Source organism: Pseudophryne corroboree, chromosome 7 (assembly GCF_028390025.1).
Source record: "Pseudophryne corroboree isolate aPseCor3 chromosome 7, aPseCor3.hap2, whole genome shotgun sequence".
Lineage (NCBI taxonomy): Eukaryota > Metazoa > Chordata > Amphibia > Anura > Myobatrachidae > Pseudophryne > Pseudophryne corroboree.
Genome location: NC_086450.1, coordinates 347,570,831 through 347,591,098, shown reverse-complemented (window position 1 = coordinate 347,591,098; position 20,268 = coordinate 347,570,831). Strand labels below are relative to the sequence as shown.

General features: G+C 45.4%; 1 protein-coding gene across 3 annotated transcripts in view; it reads left to right on the top strand.

Moving 5' to 3' along the window:
- VWA3A (von Willebrand factor A domain containing 3A) overlaps positions 1 to 20,268 on the top strand; it is a 772,281-nt gene that overhangs the window by 146,690 nt on the left and 605,323 nt on the right. For all 3 annotated transcript variants that reach the window (XM_063934415.1, XM_063934414.1, XM_063934416.1), the window contains exons 14-17: positions 1,026 to 1,129; positions 9,263 to 9,343; positions 11,225 to 11,319; positions 16,817 to 16,936. In XM_063934415.1, coding sequence (XP_063790485.1) covers positions 1,026 to 1,129; positions 9,263 to 9,343; positions 11,225 to 11,319; positions 16,817 to 16,936 — 400 coding nt within the window. The remainder of the gene's footprint in view (positions 1 to 1,025; positions 1,130 to 9,262; positions 9,344 to 11,224; positions 11,320 to 16,816; positions 16,937 to 20,268) is intronic.

The following is a 20,268-nucleotide window of genomic DNA, read 5'->3' as shown; positions in this document are numbered from 1 at the left end:
GCAACGGAGCGATTAGTCGCTAATGCGCATGCGCAATGTCCGCAGTGCGACTGCGCCAAGTAAATTTGCTATGCAGTTAGGTATATTACTCACGGCATTACGAGGTTTTTTCTTCGTTCTGGTGATCGTAATGTGATTGACAGGAAGTGGGTGTTTCTGGGCGGAAACTGGCCGTTTTATGGGTGTGTGTGAAAAAACGCTACCGTTTCTGGGAAAAACGCGGGAGTGGCTGGAGAAACGGAGGAGTGTCTGGGCCAACGCTGGGTGTGTTTGTGACGTCAAACCAGGAACGACACTGACTGAACTGATCGCAGATGCCGAGTAAGTGTGGAGCTACTCAGAAACTGCTAAGAAGTGTCTATTCGCAATTCTGCTAATCTTTCGTTCGCAATTTTGATAAGCTAAGATTCACTCCCAGTAGGCGGCGGCTTAGCGTGTGCAAAGCTGCTAAAAGCAGCTTGCGAGCGAACAACTCGGAATGACCCCCTATGATTGGAACGGTAACCTGTGCCGAGCGAAGCGGTAGCGGAGCAAGGCGCCTTGCCCGAAGCATGGTGAGCGAAGCGAGCCATGCGAGGGGACATGGGGCACTAATTGGGGTTCCCCGTCACTTTACAAATAAAACGAAACCCAAAAAAGTCCAAAAACTCATGTCGACCTTTTCACCTGTCGACCTAGTACATGTCGACCTAATGCCCATGTCGACCTAATGCCCATGACCTAATGCCCATGTCGACCTTCAGTGGTCGACGTAATGACTGTCGACCTAAGTTGAGTCGACCCAACGACCCGTACCCATCTAATCAACCTCCAATACAAAGTATCCAATCTCACGGAATACTGAGATCTTAACCTCTCACTATAGTTAGCCTGGAGCTATATGTTACTCATTATAGGTACTCACAGTACAACAGTATCTGTTGTATTGATCAGTTGAGGAAATATAATAAAATGTTGATTTTAACATATTGCATACGTCATATGACTGTTTGTGTGACATTAGAAATTTTCTTTCTTTAATTTAGCCAAAAAACTGAACCTCTATCAAATACTAGCTCCTAATGCTTATTCTCTGGTGGAGGAGTTTGTACCTATACTTCAGAAAACTGTATCATCTACACTTCATGAGGTAAGTGACCTTTCTGTTACACTGTATTGTAATGATACAGGAATTCTGGGAAAACATTGTAAACAGATATTTTAAGACAATTATACTATTACTAAGGGGTCTTTTTGTTATAATTTGCAGTATGCATTTGAAAATTAACAATATTTTCTACTGGTTTTTACCCTTCAGTATTGCTGTTATACATGGGAGGACAGCTCTTGCTGCTTCATAAATTGATTGCCTTATTGTGCGCTAAGGGGACAGCATTCAAATGCAAAAAAAACCAAATCACCAGTTTCGTAAATGGAAGAAACATTTTAAATACTTTTTTTTTTTTAAAATACTTTTTTCTCATACGTCCTAGAGGATGCTGGGGATGAAATCAAGACCATGGGGTATAGACGGGATCCGCAGGAGACATGGGCACTCTAAAGACTTTTCATTGGGTGTGAACTGGCTCCTCCCTCTATGCCCCTCCTCCAGACCTCAGTTTTAGAAATGTGCCCAGGTCAACTGGATGCACTCTGAGGAGCTCTACTGAGTTTCTCTGAAAAGACTTATGTTAAGTTTTTTATTTTCAGGGAGATCTGCTGGCATCAGACTCCCTGCTTCGTGGGACTGAGGGGGCAGAAGCAAAACCAACTTCCTCAGAGTTTCATGGCTCTGCTTCTGGCTGACAGAACACCATTATCTCCTGAAGGGAACTGAACGCTAGCCATGTGTAGATGCTCACTCCCACAGCACGCCGTCACCCCCCTCACAGAGCCAGAAGACAGGGGAGTATGAGAAGAATGATCTTCAATCAAGTAAGTGACGGCTGAGGTGCAGCGCGGCTGTCGGGAGCGCAGCGCGCCATTGCTGCCCACACACACAGGCACAGCAGGGTGCAGGGCGCAGGGGGGGGGGGGGCGCCCTGGGCAGCAAGAAAAATACCTCAAATTGGCTAAAAGGGGGCATAAGATGCCCAGGTACAGCCCTACCCCCGCCAGTGTAAATATTATGAACATTTTCTGAGGTAAAAAGGGCGGAGCTTCTTCCTCAGGCAGCCAGCACACTACTCAGCGCCATTTTCTCTCTCTCCTCAGGCTGCAGAGAACACGCTGGTCCTCTCCTCCACTTCTGACAAGTACAGGATGCTATAAAGGGGGGGCACAAAGCGATTGTGGTGCATTTGATAGTGTATATTACTATTTAAAAGCGCTTTTGGGCTGTGAACATACTGTGTTCACAGGCAATACTGTCGCTGGGTTTGTGAACTTGCTGCTCTTATCCTGTGTCCCTCTGACAGATTTTACTGTGGGTCTGTTCCCAAAATAAGTCCCAGTGTGTCTGTGAGTGTGGTGTACACGTGTGAGGCATGTCTGAGGCAGGGAGTTCCTCCCTGGAGGAAGCCATTTTAGGGACACAGAGTTGTAATGTGGTGGCGCTACCGGCACACCAAGAGCCTGCATGGGTGAAAGAGCTACGTGACAGTATGCATCTGATTAACCGTAGATTAGATAAGTCTGAATCTAAGGCTGCATGCTGGAGAAAATCTGTGGAAGATGTGATTTTTCAGGATGCTGTTATTCCTTATGCGGGCGGCCCTTCTGGGTCACATAAGAGACCATTTGCAAATGTTGTAAACACTGATACCGACACGGGTTCTGATTCTTGTGTCGACAATAGTGAATCCAGAGAGATAGATCATAAATTGGCAAAAAGTATACAATATATGATTGTGGCTATAAGGGACGTGTTGGAGGTTACAGAAAGCACTACTGTACCTCAGGAGAAAGCTTATTTATGTAAGGAAAAGAAATCCAAAGTCACGTTCCCTCCTTCACACAAACTAAATGCTCTGTTTGAAGGGATGTGGGTGACTCCTGATAAAATATTTCGTATTCCCAAAAGGATTCACATAGCTTATCCTTTCCCGTTTGAAGACAGGAAAAAATGGGAGTCACCCCCTGTGCTAGACAGTGCACTTTCCAGGTTGACAAAGACGGTAATTCTCCCTGCTCCTGGCACGGCTTCTCTTAAAGAGCCGGCAGACCGCAAAATGGAAACGACATTGAAATCCATTTATGTTACCAATGGTACACTGCTCAGGCCCACTATTGCCTGCGCATGGGTGAGTCGCGCTATTGAAAAATGGTCAGAAAGCGTGTCATCAGAAATTGACACGATTGATAAAGATGAGATACTCCTTAAGTTAGGGAATATCAAGGACGCTGCCACCTACATGCTGGAAGCAATGAAGGATATTGGACTCTTGTGTTCACAAGCCGCTACCATGGCAGTATCGGCTAGGCGGGCGTTGTGGATTCGCCAGTGAAACGCGGATGCAGATTCCAAAAGAAACATGGAGGCTCTCCCATATAAAGGTGAGGCCTTATTTGGCGATGGCATGGATGCGTTAGTCTCTGCGGCTACAGCAGGTAAGTAAACATTTTTGCCCTCTGCGCCTGCACCGGCAAAAAAGACCTATCACCCGCAAATGCAGTCCTTTCGGCCCAATAAATACAAAAAGACGAGAGGTTCCCCCTTCTTTGCAGGAAGTGCAAAGGGAAGGAGAAAGAAGCCCAGACCGGCTCCAGGTTCCCAAGAGCAAAAGTCTACCCGTAATTCTGCCAAATCCCCAGCATGACACTGGAACTCCCTTGCGGGAGGCCGCTCGGGTGGGGGCACGTCTCAAACTCTTCAGCCAGGATTGGATTCTGTCTGGCCTGGACACCTGGGTGTTGCAAATAGTATCCCAGGGATACAAACTAGAGTTTCAAGACGTTCCAACATGCAGATTTTTCAAATCGACCTTGCCAGCTTCTCCGCCAGAGAGAGAAGCAGTAACAGCGGTAATCCATAAAATTATGTCAAGACCAGGTCATAGTCCTGGTACCGTTGTCACAACAAGGGCGGGGTTTTTATTCAAGCCTTTTTGTTGTTCCGAAGCCGGACGGCTCGGTCAGACCGATCCTAAATCTAAAAAATCTGAATTTCTTCCTGAAAAGGTTCAAGTTCAAGATGGAATCACTTCGGGCGGTGATTGCCAGTCTGGAGGAGGGGGACTACTTGGTGTCGGTGGACATAAAGGATGCTTACCTGCATGTTCCCATTTATCCTCCTCACCAGGCTTATCTGAGATTCGCGATTCAGGATTGCCATTACCAATTCCAGACGTTACCTTTCGGTCTCTCCACGGCGCCGAGGGTATTCACCAAGGTGATGGCGGAGATGATGGTCCTCCTTCGTCAGAAAGGAGTCAATATAATCCCTTATCTGGATGACCTCCTGATAAAGGCGAGATCCAGGGAGCAGTTATTACAAAACATGTCCCTCTCCCTGTCAATACTCCAACAACACGGGTGGATCATAAATTACCCAAAGTCACAGTTGGAACCGACGACAAGGTTGTCTTTCCTCGGGATGATTCTGGGAACAGAAGTTCAGAGAGTATTTCTTCCGCTGGAAAAGGCTCTGGAAATCCAGAAAATGGTAAAACAGATATTGAAACCATCAAGTGTGTCGATCCATCAGTGCATTTGGTTGTTGGGGAAGATGGTGGCGGCCACGAGGCCATACAGTTTGGCAGGTTCCATGCCAGAGTATTCCAGTGGGACCTGTTGGACAAGTGGTCGGGGTCACACCTACACATGCACAGAAAGATAATCCTGTCGTCAGAAACCAGGATTTCACTCCTGTGGTGGTTGCACAGCTCTCACCTGCTAGAGGGACGCAGATTTGGGATTCAGGACTGGGTCCTAGTAACCACGGATGCAAGTCTCCGAGGCTGGGGAGCAGTCTCTCAGCGAGAAAACTTCCATGGACGTTGGTCACATCAGGAAGCCTGCCTTCACATAAACGTGCTGGAGCTAAGAGCCATTTACAACGGCCTTCAACAAGTGGTACATCTTCTTCAAGACCGTCCCGTGCAGATCCAGGCGGACAATGTAACAGCAGTCGCATACATAAACAGGCAGGGCAGAACGAAAAGCAGAGCGGCAATGGCAGAGGCGACAAAAATCCTCCGCTGGGCAGAAAAACATCTACAAGCTCTGTTGGCAATATTAATTCTGGGAGTAGACAACTGGGAAGCAGACTTCCTCAGCAGACACGATCTCCATCCAGGAGAGTGGGGCCTCCACCAAGAAGTCTTCGCAGAGGTGACAAGTCTTTGGGGAGTTCCTCAAATAGACATGATGGCGTCTCGTCTCACCAAGAAGCTTCAGAGACACTGTTCCAGGTCGAGAGACCCTCAAGCAGTAGCAGTGGATGCACTGGTGACCCAGTGGGTGTTTCCGTCAGTGTATGTTTTCCCTCCACTTCCGCTGATCCCAAAAGTACTCAGGATCATAAGAAAGACAAGGGTTCGAGCAATCTTCATTGCCCCAGACTGGCCAAGAAGGGCTTGGTACCCAGATCTTCAGCAGTTACTCATAGGAGATCCTCGGCCTCTTCCTCCTCGGGAGGACCTGCTGCAGCAGGGGCCGTGTGTGTGCCAAGACTTACCGCGGCTATGTTTGACGGCATGGCTGTTGAGCGCCGTATCCTAGCCAGGAAGGGTATTCCTAAGGAGGTCATCCCCGCCCTTATTCAGGCCAGAAAGGGAGTAACGTCAAAACATTACCACCGTATTTGGAGAAAATATGTGTCTTGGTGTGAATCCAAGAAAGCTCCTACGGAAGAGTTTCACTTAGGACGTTTTCTCCATTTTTGCAGGAGGGTATGGAGACGGGCCTTCGATTGGGATCAGTCAAGGTCCAAATTTTGGCCTTGTCAGTGTTCTTCCAAAAACAATTGGCCTCTCTTCCAGAGGTTCAGACCTTCATGAAAGGGGTTCTGCACATCCAGCCTCCATTCGTGCCTCCAGTGGCACCATGGGACCTTAACGTGGTATTGCAGTTCCTTCAATCGGATTGGTATGAGCCTCTACAAAAGATAGAGTTGAAGTTTCTCACTTGGAAAGTGGTGATGCTTTTGGCATTGGCATCCGCAAGGCGGGTGTCTGAATTGGGGGCCTTGTCTCACAAGAGCCCTTACCTGATTTTCCATGAAGATAGGGCAGAGTTGCGGACTCGCCAACATTTTCTTCCAAAGGTGGTTTCTGCTTTTCACATAAACCAACCTATTGTGGTGCCAGTAGTTACTGACACATTCACTAATTCAAAGTCTCTAGATGTGGTTAGAGCTTTGAAAATCTATGTTGCTAGAACAGCTCGTATACGGAAAACAGAGGCTCTGTTTGTCCTGTATGATCACAACAAGATTGGCTATCCTGCTTCCAAGCAGACTATTGCACGTTGGATTAGAAATACGATTCAGCAAGCTCATACTACGGCTGGATTGCCGTTACCGACGTCGGTAAAGGCCCACTCCACTAGGAAAGTGGGCTCATCCTGGGCGGCTGCCCGGGGGGTCTCGGCATCACAACTTTGCAGAGCAGCTACTTGGTCAGGGTCAAACACATTTGCTAAGTTCTACAAGTTTGACACCTTGGCCGATGAGGACCTAAAGTTTGGTCAATCGGTGCTGCAGGGTCATCCGCACTCTCCCGCCCGTACTGGAGCTTTGGTATAGACCCCATGGTCTTGATGTCGTCCCCAGCATCCTCTAGGACGTATGAGAAAATAGGATTTTGATAACCTACCGGTAAATCCTTTTCTCCTAGTCCGTAGAGGATGCTGGGCGCCCGTCCCAGTGCGTACTTTACCTGCAGTTTAGTTATTACAGTTACACAAGTTGTGTTATCTCGGTTTCAGCATGTTGCTGCAATTAGTTCATGCCTGTTGGCGTGTGTTATGTTGAATGCCATGTGTGCGGCATGGTTGAGGGTGTGAGTTGGTAGATATCTCACCACTAGTTAAGTAATTCCTTTCCTCGAAATGTCAGTCTCCCTGGGCACAGTTCCTACAACTGAGGTCCGGAGGAGGGGCATAGAGGGAGGAGCCAGTTCACACCCAATGAAAAGTCTTTAGAGTGCCCATGTCTCCTGCGGATCCCGTCTATACCCCATGGTCTTGATGTCGTCCCCAGCATCCTCTACGGACTAGGAGAAAAGGATTTACCGGTAGGTTATCAAAATCCTATTTTCAAAAGGCCGATGCAAAGGGTTTTGAATGCTTTTTAAATAGACCCCTAAATTCTAATTGTGTAGAAAAATAATGAGCCCTGTTACTTAGGAGGTGTTCCATACAAGTCATGAATATGTAATACCTGAGCTGCAGTCACTCAGGGGAACCTGGACACAATATCTTGGTACCACTAATGCTTTTAACCGATATGTGATGTATAATTTTTTGCTACATTTTATTTTTTATCCTTTAACCAGTTCTCTAATCGTTTACATACATTTTCCTCTCAGTTTATGTATCAGTCTGTTATGGAGAATAGTATTTAATGCTTCCACAAAATCCAAATACATCACATCAGTTGCATTACAAAGATACACTTTGAACTTTACCCCCTTATCATATGTGGTATGCATTAATGATAATGATCAGAAGATACCATACCCTCCAACATTTTACACATAAAAATCAGTACAAATTAGAAAAGGGGTGTGACCACGGGTAAAGGGGGCGTGGTGACGCCCCTTTTCCTATACTTTCAATGGAAGTTTGGAAAGCCAAAAATCGGTACAGACCATCAAAAAAAAGGTACTGTACCTGCTAAAAAGGTAGAGTTGGAGGGTATGAGATACCATAATACTCTAACACCAGACAGCTGGCATGACATATCATTAAAATCAAACCATACATACAGTAGAAGCCTTTTCATCAATGAGGGTTGATTGGCTCGTGATAATTAGGTATAACTTGATAAAACTTGTGGCAGTGGATACTAAAATACCGGAACAATTCCATATTGCTCCATAGTAAGCATGGCTGCTCCGAAAAGCAGCTGTCACCCTGCTGCTATAGGTAACATTGCTGATTCCACCACTAATTAGTAGTGTTACTGCACCCGATCCGCAGTATTAGTGCATGTGCGTAAACTGAGATCACGCATGCCCATTGCTGGGGGAGGCAGAGAGATCTCTATGGCTCATTCTTCGCTACTCAGACCTCCATCCAACAGGAAGAAACAAGGCTCCACAAACCAACGCCATCTGAAGATGTGGTGAGATGATGACACTGCTGGGGGCTCCCATACTTGTTTACTTGCAGTAATGAGCCTGTAAATATTTTATAGGACATGGGATATTTAGCACTAAAAATAGACAAGGAACAACATAAAATAAGCCATGTAAAAATGGGGGTGAATGCTGGGAGAGACAAATACCTTCACCTGAGGAAAAGAAAAAGACTGCTCCTGTGCAGGGCTGTTGATTTGAACTTTAAGTCCACTTGTCACGCACATACAGCATAGGCATCCATTGTGTGAGTAACTTTATATAGAGAATGCAGCCTATAAAATTTATAGACAAATTGGATGTAAGTCAGAACAATATTACTCAGGTATTGCCTCAGTGATGTCTCTGGTACCTGGAAATCCATTTTGGTTAAGCCCTCAGAATGGATGCCTTGTTGAGATGTATGTGACAAGACCCTCATGCTAAAGGCCTGGAAATATGGAGCTTGTACGCGGTATTTACCTGTACATAGCAAGCAGTGTAAGCACCGTGCTTTTGTATCACAAGCACTGATTTACACTAACACACTTGTTCATGTGCTTATGTGACAGAAACTGATCCTGCTGCAGTATGCGCAGGACAATACAGCATGTAAGGCCCAGCTTCCCAGAGCTAAAGCAGATGATTAAAGTGCTCAGGGGCAGATGTATTAACCTGGAGAAGGCATAAGGAAGTGATAAACCAGTGATAAATTCAAGGTGATAAACGCACCAGCCAATCAGCTCCAATATGTAAATTAACAGTTAAGAGCCGATTGGCTGGTGCACTTATCACCTTGCACTTATCACTGGTTTATCACTTCCTTATGTCGTCTCCAGGTTAATACATCTGCCCCTCAGTGTCACCAGCATAAAGTATTCTGGACTGTACACAGAATGAGGATTAAGGCCTAATCCACTGCACCAGTTGCAGTTATTTAGTTGTGAGAGACCTGTTACTGTTGTACCTTCCATTTGAATGAATATATATTGTATATGACTGTGATTATTTAAGTGATAACAAGTTATAAGTGAAAATAAGAGTGACTTTTTATTTTAATGTAGCGTGCAATGATGCAGTTTGAATGGCATGATGGTTCTGTGAAAAACATTCACGTGGACCCTCCAGAGCTCTATGAATACCAGGTAAGTCTTTGTTTAATTATCTGATTAAGTACAGTTTATTACTGCAGCTGCAAAAGTCTCATGTAAGCGTTAATGTCTGCTTATAAAGCAAGGTACTGTCGTTTTTCCACTGCTGGTAGTGTAGAGAATCACTGAACTGTGCTTAGATTTTTGGCTGAATTTGAGAAGTGGAGAAAACTCCACCCCAGTGACCACACTACCAGCACCACTGGGCTTTAGGTTTGCCATGTTCTGCAATATCGCATTTGACCTTGGCCCAAAATGACTGACATATATATTCATCAAATTATGATCCAAATTAATGGCATTGTCATTATTATGTTATGGATCGATAATAAGATATTAGACCACATGTTTGTGTTTATTAAGGTGTACTTCTCTAATTACTAGCATGATGACCTGCAAATGAACATTTATTTGCATGTATGTGCTTTTTCTCTCCTGACTTGCCTGGAGACTGAGGGTCAGACAGAAAAGTCATAAAGTTTGGTAACTCTTGTTTCTAATATGTCAATGCACATGTGACATGTTAATCTACTCCCAAAATTCCTTGGTGATCTGTGAAACATCACAGATCCTGACCTTATTCATTTTTTTTCTTATATGCTTTAAGCAGTGTGAGTATTTTTCTCATATTAAAGCTTATTTAACAAGCATTGATCTCTGTAATTCTTTTCAGATCAATTTTGCCTGTGGATTTGACTAATCCATGTGACATGTCTGTATTACAGGTTTTTATTTAGTTTGGACTTAAGTCATAGGGAGAACTTAGTGTTACTTATCCGGAGTGAGTAGCTGCTTATAAACTCAAGTGGTGGCAGACAACATAATAGTGCGGAGGGGAGATACTGGGGAATATAATAATCTGTATACCCAAACCAGGAGGTTGTTTTTTAATAAACTCTGTGTCAAACTCACATCGTGCAGGCTCAAGAGAGTGCTGAACTTGTCATAAATACGGACAGTAGTTAGAGATTGGATTATCTTGGAACTGGGTCTGTGAGTGTACAGTCTTCCAAAGGTATTCATTGGCCCCAGGGACTGACCAGCTAGATCTTATCCAATTTGGATTCATACTAGGAATAAAATTTCCTTTTACTGCCTTAGGCAGAATGCAGTGATATTAAATTTACCAGAAAATTGCTCTGCTATGCATTAGAAAGCAGCATGGGGGGCCAGCAGGAAAACAACTGAAGCAAAAAGTGATACATTGGTGTATCTGTTATCTATCAGGGACCTGTCACACAAGCCATTTAACAGCAGCTGAAAAGCAGCTTTGATACTATAAATACCAGTAACAAGAACATGCTTTGAAATATTGAAGTGTTTTCCTCTAACTGTTTTATGGTGACTGACAGCAAATTGTGTAAAGCCCTGTACACACGGGGAGAGATGTGTGCTGAGCGATCTATCAATGACCGCTCAGCACACATCTCTACCCCCACTCAGCACAGCTCGATGTGTGCTGAGTGAGGGGGCGGATGGGGGCGGGGGTGGCGCTCTTTTCATCTAGCGGTGAAATGAGCGGCCGTGCTAGATTGTGCCTGCATGCAGGCCAATCTAGCACCGGCGATAGCAACACGCGGGGCCGCGAATCGCTATCGCTGTGGGGCATACACACGGGTAGATCTGTGCTTAAATTCTAAGTAATCTAGTCAGATTGCTTAGAATTTAAGCTCTGATCTCTCCTTGTGTACCCCCCCTTAACACCCCACTAGAAGTAATTGTCCTCTTCAGTGTTATTTATCGCTTCTGAAAAAAAAATCTACACTTAAATTATGTACTACAGAAAAACATGGCCTGTTGTAGCATTGATGGGTTATTTTAATTTCAGTAATACTATGTGTATTGTTACATTCCATTGTTATGTCCGGAACACAGAAACAGCTTGCCAAAGCAGCGCGGACCTATGAAAAGAGAATAGACTGGCTCACAAAGGGAAGCAGAAGACTGTGGGGAACAGTGTGTGAGAAAAGGTAATATTAAATAAACATGTTTTCAACCTGAAACTATACTGTATATGTTTTCTTGTAACATATCCCAGGCCAGAGGTTGCCAACTTCTCTGGCGTGGTGATACAGATGACATCAATGACAATTCAGTAACATACTTAAATATGAACAAGTCAGAAAGCCAAATAATGCTACAGTATAGTTCATGTATAGTCCCAATGTACATCTACACTTTATGGCTGTTTGTTTCACCAGTTACAATGGGGGTCATTCAGACCTGATCGCACACTAGGATTTTTCGCTGTGCTGTGAACAGGTCCGAACTGCGTATGCACCGCAATGCGCTGGCGCGTCGTATGGGTGCAAAGCGGATCGTTGCTGAGCGATGGATTTAATGAAGAATCCTTTTGCACAGCCAATCGCAAGGAGATTGACAGGAAGAGGGCGTTTGTGGGTGTCAACTGACCGTTTTCTGGGAGTGTTTGGAAAAATGCAGGCGTGTCCAAGCGTTTGCTGGGCGGGTGTCTGACGTCAGTTCCGGCCCCGGACAGGCTTAAATGATCGCAGCGGCTGAGTAAGTTCTGAGCTACTCAGAAACTGCACAAAACTTTTTTATAGTGCTCGGCTGCACATGCCATTGCACACTTGCAAAACTGTCCTCTTGAGCCTATACCCTCACAAGCAAGTAAATCTCTGTCTCCTGTGTTCATCCCAACCTTAACTAATATCTGTAGTCTCTCTCTCTCTCTACTGGTATCTTTCTTTCACTGTTCAAGCATGCACTGATTACTCCCATTCTGAGAAAAAAAAATTCTGACCCTAGCTCTCTCTCAAACTACCGTCCCATCTCTCAGCTGCCATGCCTCTCTAAGCTACTTGAGAAACTTGCCTACACTCGCCTCACACACTTTCTTAAATCACACAATTTATTTGACCCACTTCAGTCAGGCTTTCGTTCCCAACACTCCACAGAGACAGCACTGACTAAAGTAGTGAATGATCTGGTCACTGCGAAGTCCAAAGGCCATTACTCACTTCTTATTCTTCTAGATCTCTCTGCTGCTTTTGACACTGTTGACCACTCTCTTCTCATACAAACACTACAATCCCTAGGTCTTCAAGACACAGCCCTCTCTTGGTTCCTATCCTACTTATCTAATCTCTCCTTCAGTGTTCACTTCTCTGAATCCACCTCCTCTTCGCTACCTCTTTCAGTTGGAGTACCGCAAGGCTCGGTCTTAGGTCCTCTGCTTTTCTCAATCTATACCTCATCGCTTGGTAAACTAATCAGCTCTTTTGGATTTCAGTATCATCTGTACGCAGATGATACTCAAATCTACCTATCCTCCCCACTTTAGACACCATCTGTATTGGTCAGGGTCACTGAATGCCTTTATTGCCGTTTCATCTTGGATGTCATCTCGCCACCTCAAACTTAATATTTCCAAAACAGAGTTACTTAAATTTCCACCGCCCAATAGTAGTTACCAACCTGATATCTCTATCACTGTTGAGAACTCAACAATCAACCCTACCCCACAAGCTCGCTGCCTAGGTGTCATACTTGACTCAGAACTGTCCTTTGTTCCCCACATTCAATCTGTCTCAAGATACCTTACACAAGACACTGCAAAAACTCTAATCCATGCTTTCATTATTGCCAGCATTGATTATTGCAATAGTCTTCTTACTGGTCTTACCAAAAAGAGACTCTCACCACTACAATCCATTCTGAATGCAGCTGCGAGGCTAATCTTCCTTGCTAGACGTTCATCGTCTGCAGATCCGCTCTGTCAGTCCCTCCACTGGTTACCTGTATTCTACCGTATTCAATTTAAAATACTATTACTCACACATAAGGCCAATAACCATACTACACCAATGTACATCTCTTCGCTCATCTCAAAATATCTCCCAACCTGACCTCTTCGCTTTTCACAAGATCTACGTTTCTCATCCACACTCATTACTTGCTCTCATGCACGATTGCAGGACTTTCTTCGGGCTGCACCCACTCTGTGGAATGCCCTACCATGCACAATAAGACTCTCCCCTAGTCTCCAAACCTTCAAACGGTCCCTGAAAACTCACCTCCTCATGCTAGCTTATCACATTCCAGAACCGCTCACTCAACCTTCATAAGCCTTCCTATTCGATTTTATATACCCCCTGTCCAGTCCGCACATATCCTCCACATATTTTCTCTTTCCCTTCTTTCTGACCATGGTTCATCATTGCTGTGATGTGATATCATGCAACCCACCTAGAACCTTTGCAATCCAGTGGACAAATATACAATAGTGCCTTTCCTTGTGTATCAATGCCTATTTCCCTGTGTAGATTGTAAGATTGCGAGCAGGGCCCTCCTACCTCTATGACTGTTTGCTTATTACCCAGCTTTGTTTTATCATTGTGTCCAATTGTAAAGCACAACGGAATTTGCTGCGCTATAAAAGAAACTGTTAATAAATAAATAATAAATATATACTAGTTAATATTCCATTTTATTTCCTTTTAACTTCTCCCCTAGTGCTGGATAGCTGCATATGCCGGCTGTCTGGCACACTTTTGGATGAGAGGGATGGTGCCAATGTTGGTGCTGTAAGATGCACATCATCTGTGTACTGTGGCTACACTCTGGAGCTCTTGCACTATTTGTAGGGAGAGGCAACCACTGTGCCAGGCAAGGAGCTGTTGGGGGACCCCTGTCTATTCTGTCAGTCCCTGGCCCCGCAATTTCTGATGGCAGCCCTACTGCATAAGTGAGCCCCTCTCATTGGTTCTGGAAAGCCTGCTATATGTAAATTATGTCAATTATTTCAGCGTGACCTGTATTCCAAGTGACTATGGCCCTCATTCCGAGTTGATCGGTCGCAAGGCGAATTTAGCAGAGTTACACACGCTAAGCCGCCGCCTACTGGGAGTGAATCTTAGCTTCTTAAAATTGCGACCGATGTATTCGCAATATTGCGATTACTAACTACTTAGCAGTTTCAGAGTAGCTCCAGACTTACTCTGCCTGTGCGATCAGTTCAGTGCTTGTCGTTCCTGGTTGACGTCACAAACACACCCAGCGTTCGGCCAGGCACTCCCACCGTTTCCCCGGCCACTCCTGCGTTTTTTCCGGAAACGGTAGCGTTTTCAGCCACACGCCCCTGAAACGCCGTGTTTCCGCCCAGTAACACCCATTTCCTGTCAATCACATTACGATCGCCGGAGCGAAGAAAAAGCCGTGAGTAAAATTACTTTCTTCATAGTAAAGTTACTTGGCGCAGTCGCAGTGCGAACATTGCGCATGCGTACTAAGCGGATTTTCACTGCGATGCGATGAAAAATACCGAGCGAACAACTCGGAATGAGGGCCAATGTTTCAAAGCTGTTGTGGTATTTTATGAAATTTTGTTCTCTTGAAATCTTTGCTTATTACGTTTGTCGAGTTTGGATTTGTGAACAATTTGTTCTTGCATTGTTACTTACCCCTGTAATAGCAGTGATGAACAAATTTGTTTGCTCATGTAGCAAAAATGTCATTATTTATTTTACAGCCTTGATTACCTCTAGATATAATGGATGATGTCCTTGCACATTTTCACTGGTTTCCATACAGCTTGCATTTTCATCCAATTTATTCTTTTCAGTGACTGCAGCATTAGATTCCGCTTGCTTCTTTTCTTCTTTAGTACACTACTGTTTTGTATTACTGTTATTCTCCATTTTCATAAATACTCTTTTCCTTTCTATGGTCTCTCTTTTCTTCTGACATAATAGAAATAGTACAGTGTTGGTTAATACAAATCATTTGGATCTCACCAGGCCACGACGGACGTGTTACCTAAATACAAATATAGAACAGGCTGATCCATGTCTCACCAGCCTCCTGCTCCCTGTCACTCTTGCCTCATGTCTTCCGGCTTCCTGTCCCATGTCACTCTAGGCTTCTGTTTTTCCAGCCTCCTGCCCCGTTACTCCAGCGTTATGACCATGTCACTTCAGTCCAGCCTTCTGCCCATAACTCCAGCCCCCTGTTTTTCCAGCCTCCTGACTTCTGACAGATGTGTCTCTCCAGCCTCCTGCCCATGGTTAGTCCAGCCTCCTGCCAACACTCCAGCACCCTGTCTATCCAGCCTATTGCCACATTTCTCGCCAGCCTCCTGCCCCGGTCACTCTAGCCTCCTGTCTTTCAAACCTATGGGCCCCCTGTCACACCAGCCTCCTGCCCCCTGTTACTCCAGCCTCTGGCCTTTCTAGTCTAGTGTCACCTCAAGAGCCACCCCCTCCAACTTATCTTCTTCTAGGAGGGGGAGTGCCAACGGTGTTAGAATGCCGATGATGGGGCACAGTCCAGACAACACAGGTGTGTCCGGATCGTTGCACTGGTGGGCAGCGGCTGCTGCGTGATGTCACACGAAGCCGCTGCGACCCAGGACAAGGCGGGTAGCCGCCTGCCAGCAGCTACTTGGTGGCTGCAAAAGCATATCCGCCGTGCAATGCTTTTGCACCCGTGCAGGCGCGGGGGGGGGGGGGGGGGGGCAGGGCCTGACATGCGGGGGGCCTGACATGTGTCCCCCGCATGTCAGAGTAACTGATTGTAGATGTGCTAAATTTGCTTCTGTACTTGTCACTACCTGTATGTGGTTTTACCACAGTGTTTGTGTTTTGCACTGCTGTGATGGTTCACTGTTGTGCATTGTATTTATGCTGTTTTTTTGTATCTGTTTTTATGTCTACTTCTACGGATTTCCATACACCTTGCGGAACCTAACAAATAAACAAAGAGGTGTCTTTCATTGACAAATGCCACCTGCATGCTTCTGCAATCTGCTGCTGTGTCTGAAGATGCAGCATCGGATCACTTGCGTGAACATCGGCTATCTGAGTAACCTTAGGGTCGGAAGACGCCTGTCTACAAAATAGGGTAGACACACTCCCGTTTTGTAGAATGCTGCCCGGGTCCGCTCCCTTCCTGACCCCAATCAGGCTGTGGCTTAGAGGGCACTGTGTGTGAGAATGCAGGCCCCATTACGCACATGTGCAGAAGGGGTCCTGTGCATGCGCTGTCACACAGACATCTGTTCTACATACATCTCTCAATCAGGCCCACAGTAAATACATAGGTTTTAAGGGGCCATATTTTTGAAGTACTTGAAACAATTTAACTTAAAATCATGATTACCTAGTTTCACAGGATAATGCTGAATTAGAGGGAGCAGAACAGCCTCCCAGATCCCACCCGCTGCCTCAGACAAGAATAGGGGCTTCATGGCGCTGCTCATGGTCTCACCTGCTGCTGTGTGATTTGCCAAACACTGCATTGTACAATGAGGGTGGCGTGAAGGGGGCGGGGCGCGATAACGCAGTACAGAGGTGGGGTTGCTGTAGTAGTTGCCTGGGATGACTAAGAAGAAGTTCTGTAATAGATTTATTCACAGGTGCTCCAAATATATATTTTCATTTCTAGGTAGAAAAGTAATTGGTCATGGATTGCCTAAGTTTCTCTAACCGTGTGTTTCTTTTCCTGCAGGGTTGTGTTGCTGTTGGACATATCAGCTGAGAATGCCTTGCACATTATACACATCCAGCATTCTCTCCGACTTCTCCTGGAGGAGCAAATGGCAAACAAGGATTTGTTTAACATAATAGCGTGAGTTATTATATGCATTGAAGACAATTAAATTAATATAATTTCTCCTATTAATGCTCTTTATTGTGATAGGTCATAATAAATAGCAACACAGTGAGATGGATGACCATAATTTTGCTAATTTTGCTAATCACTTAGCATAGTGCATGTCAAGATGTGCATCGTATAGTGAGTTGATATGCCAAGAGTTAGTGATTTACCATGCCTTAAGTAAGTGGAATGCCCTCCCACGCACAATAAGACTCACCTCTAGTCTCCAAACCTTCACTCTTTCCCTGAAACCTCACCACTTCAGACAAGCTTATCAAATTCTAGACCCACCCACAAAACCTTCAATGCCTCCCCATCTAATTACATTCCCTCTGCTCAGTCCACAGCTAACGTCACATATTTTGTCTTTCTTCACTTTCTCCTGACCCTTGGCTAAAATTGCTGTGTGACCATATCATACAACCCATTATAGAAAGCACCTATCCTTGTGTATCAATTCCTATTTCCCTATAGATTGTAAACTTGCGAGCAGGGCCTTCCTACTTCTATGTCTGTCTGTTATTACCCAGTTTTGTTCTATTACTGTTGTTCCAAACGCGCAACAAAATATGATGCGCTATATAAGTTACTGTTTATAAATAATAAATAAGAGTCTAAACAATCGCTACAGGAATTCTGTGCTGAAATGGGCAAAGGAAACAGGCTCCCTGTAAGAATATGGCTATGAGCACTTGCAGGGTACATCGGCGATTACAAGGCCGGCTCTAGGCATGGCTCAGCACGATTGGCAGAGGTCTGGCACCAAGAGCACATGGATGCTATAGTTGATTGTGAAATTCCTTAAATATCCCAGGTGACCATACCTGCCCACAGGTTTTTCTCATTCTTAGCAATGAGGCATTTTGCAGTGTCCAGAACATGGGAAATTAGCTTCTTTTGAGATTTTTGAGTGGACTAGCAAAAATAAATGCACATGGGTCACTATGAACAGGATACTCCAACATGGAATCAAGGAGGGCTTTTATCTAGACCAAGAAATAATAATTTGGTTGGAAGTCCACCATAATTGGAGTAGAATTCCCAATCCCTTTATTATCTGGGGTCAGAAGGGAAAAATATTATACTTAACCTTTCCAGCCTATAGTCTCACTTATAGTATAACATAGAGTGTTTCTTTACCTAGGGTAGAGATGGAGCTTTTTGCTTCTTTCTTTCACTTCCGCCAAGCAATCGTTGTTTGCAAGTTGTGATATTATAGTTTGTTGTATAATTGGGAAATCATGATTTCTCTATCGTCCTAGTGGATGCTGGGGTTCCTGAAAGGACCATGGGGAATAGCGGCTCCGCAGGAGACAGGGCACAAAAAGTAAAGCTTTAGGATCAGGTGGTGTGCACTGGCTCCTCCCCCTATGACCCTCCTCCAAGCCTCAGTTAGATTTTTGTGCCCGGCCGAGAAGGGTGCAATCTAGGTGGCTCTCCTAAAGAGCTGCTTAGAAAAGTTTAGCTTAGGTTTTTTATTTTACAGTGAGTCCTGCTGGCAACAGGATCACTGCAACGAGGGACTTAGGGGAGAAGAAGTGAACTCACCTGCGTGCAGGATGGATTGGCTTCTTTGGCTACTGGACATTAGCTCCAGAGGGACGATCACAGGTACAGCCTGGATGGTCACCGGAGCCTCGCCGCCGGCCCCCTTGCAGATGCTGAAAAGAGAAGAAGGTCCAGAATCGGCGGCAGAAGACTCCTCAGTCTTCTTAAGGTAGCGCACAGCACTGCAGCTGTGCGCCATTGCTCTCAGCACACTTCACACGGCAGTCACTGAGGGTGCAGGGCGCTGGGAGGGGGGCGCCCTGGGAGGCAATGTAAACCTATTTTTTGGCAAAAAATACCTCACATATAGCCTCCGGGGGCTATATGGAGATATTTAACCCCTGCCAGAATCCGTTGAAGAGCGGGAGACGAGCCCGCCGAAAAAGGGGCGGGGCCTATCTCCTCAGCACACAGCGCCATTTTCCCTCACAGAAAGGCTGGAGGGAAGGCTCCCAGGCTCTCCCCTGCACTGCACTACAGAAACAGGGTTAAAACAGAGAGGGGGGGCACTAATTTGGCGTTAGAAATATATAAAAAGATGCTATAAGGGAAAACACTTATATAAGGTTGTCCCTATATAATTATAGCGTTTTTTGGTGTGTGCTGGCAAACTCTCCCTCTGTCTCTCCAAAGGGCTAGTGGGTCCTGTCCTCTATCAGAGCATTCCCTGTGTGTGTGCTGTGTGTCGGTACGTGTGTGTCGACATGTATGAGGACGATGTTGGTGAGGAGGCGGAGCAATTGCCTGTAATGGTGATGTCACTCTCTAGGGAGTCGACACCGGAATGGATGGCTTATTTAGGGAATTACGTGATAATGTCAACACGCTGCAAGGTCGGTTGACGACATGAGACGGCCGACAAACAATTAGTACCGGTCCAGACGTCTCAAAAACACCGTCAGGGGTTTTAAAACGCCCGTTTACCTTAGTCGGTCGACACAGACACGGACACTGAATCCAGTGTCGACGGTGAATAAACAAACGTATTCCTTATTAGGGCCACACGTTAAGGGCAATGAAGGAGGTGTTACATATTTCTGATACTACAAGTACCACAAAAGAGGGTATTATGTGGGATGTGAAAAAACTACCTGTAGTTTTTCCTGAATCAGATAAATTAAATGAAGTGTGTGATGATGCGTGGGTTCCCCCCGATAGAAAATTATTGGCGGTATACCCTTTCCCGCCAGAAGTTAGGGCGCGTTGGGAAACACCCCTTAGGGTGGATAAGGCGCTCACACGCTTATCAAAACAAGTGGCGGTACCGTCTATAGATAGGGCCGTCCTCAAGGAGCCAGCTGACAGGAGGCTGGAAAATATCATATAAAAGTATATACACACATACTGGTGTTATACTGCGACCAGCGATCGCCTCAGCCTGGATGTGCAGAGCTGGGGTGGCTTGGTCGGATTCCCTGACTAAAAATATTGATACCCTTGACAGGGACAGTATTTTATTGACTATAGAGCATTTAAAGGATGCATTTCTATATATGCGAGATGCACAGAGGGATATTTGCACTCTGGCATCAAGAGTAAGTGCGATGTCCATATCTGTCAGAAGATGTTTATGGACACGACAGTGGTCAGGTGATGCAGATTCCAAACGGCACAAAGGTGTATTGCCGTATAAAGGAAGAGGAGTTATTTGGGGTCGGTCCATCGGACCTGGTGGCCACGGCAACTGCTGGAAAATCCACCGTTTTTACCCTAAGTCACATCTCTGCAGAAAAAGACACCGTCTTTTCAGCCTC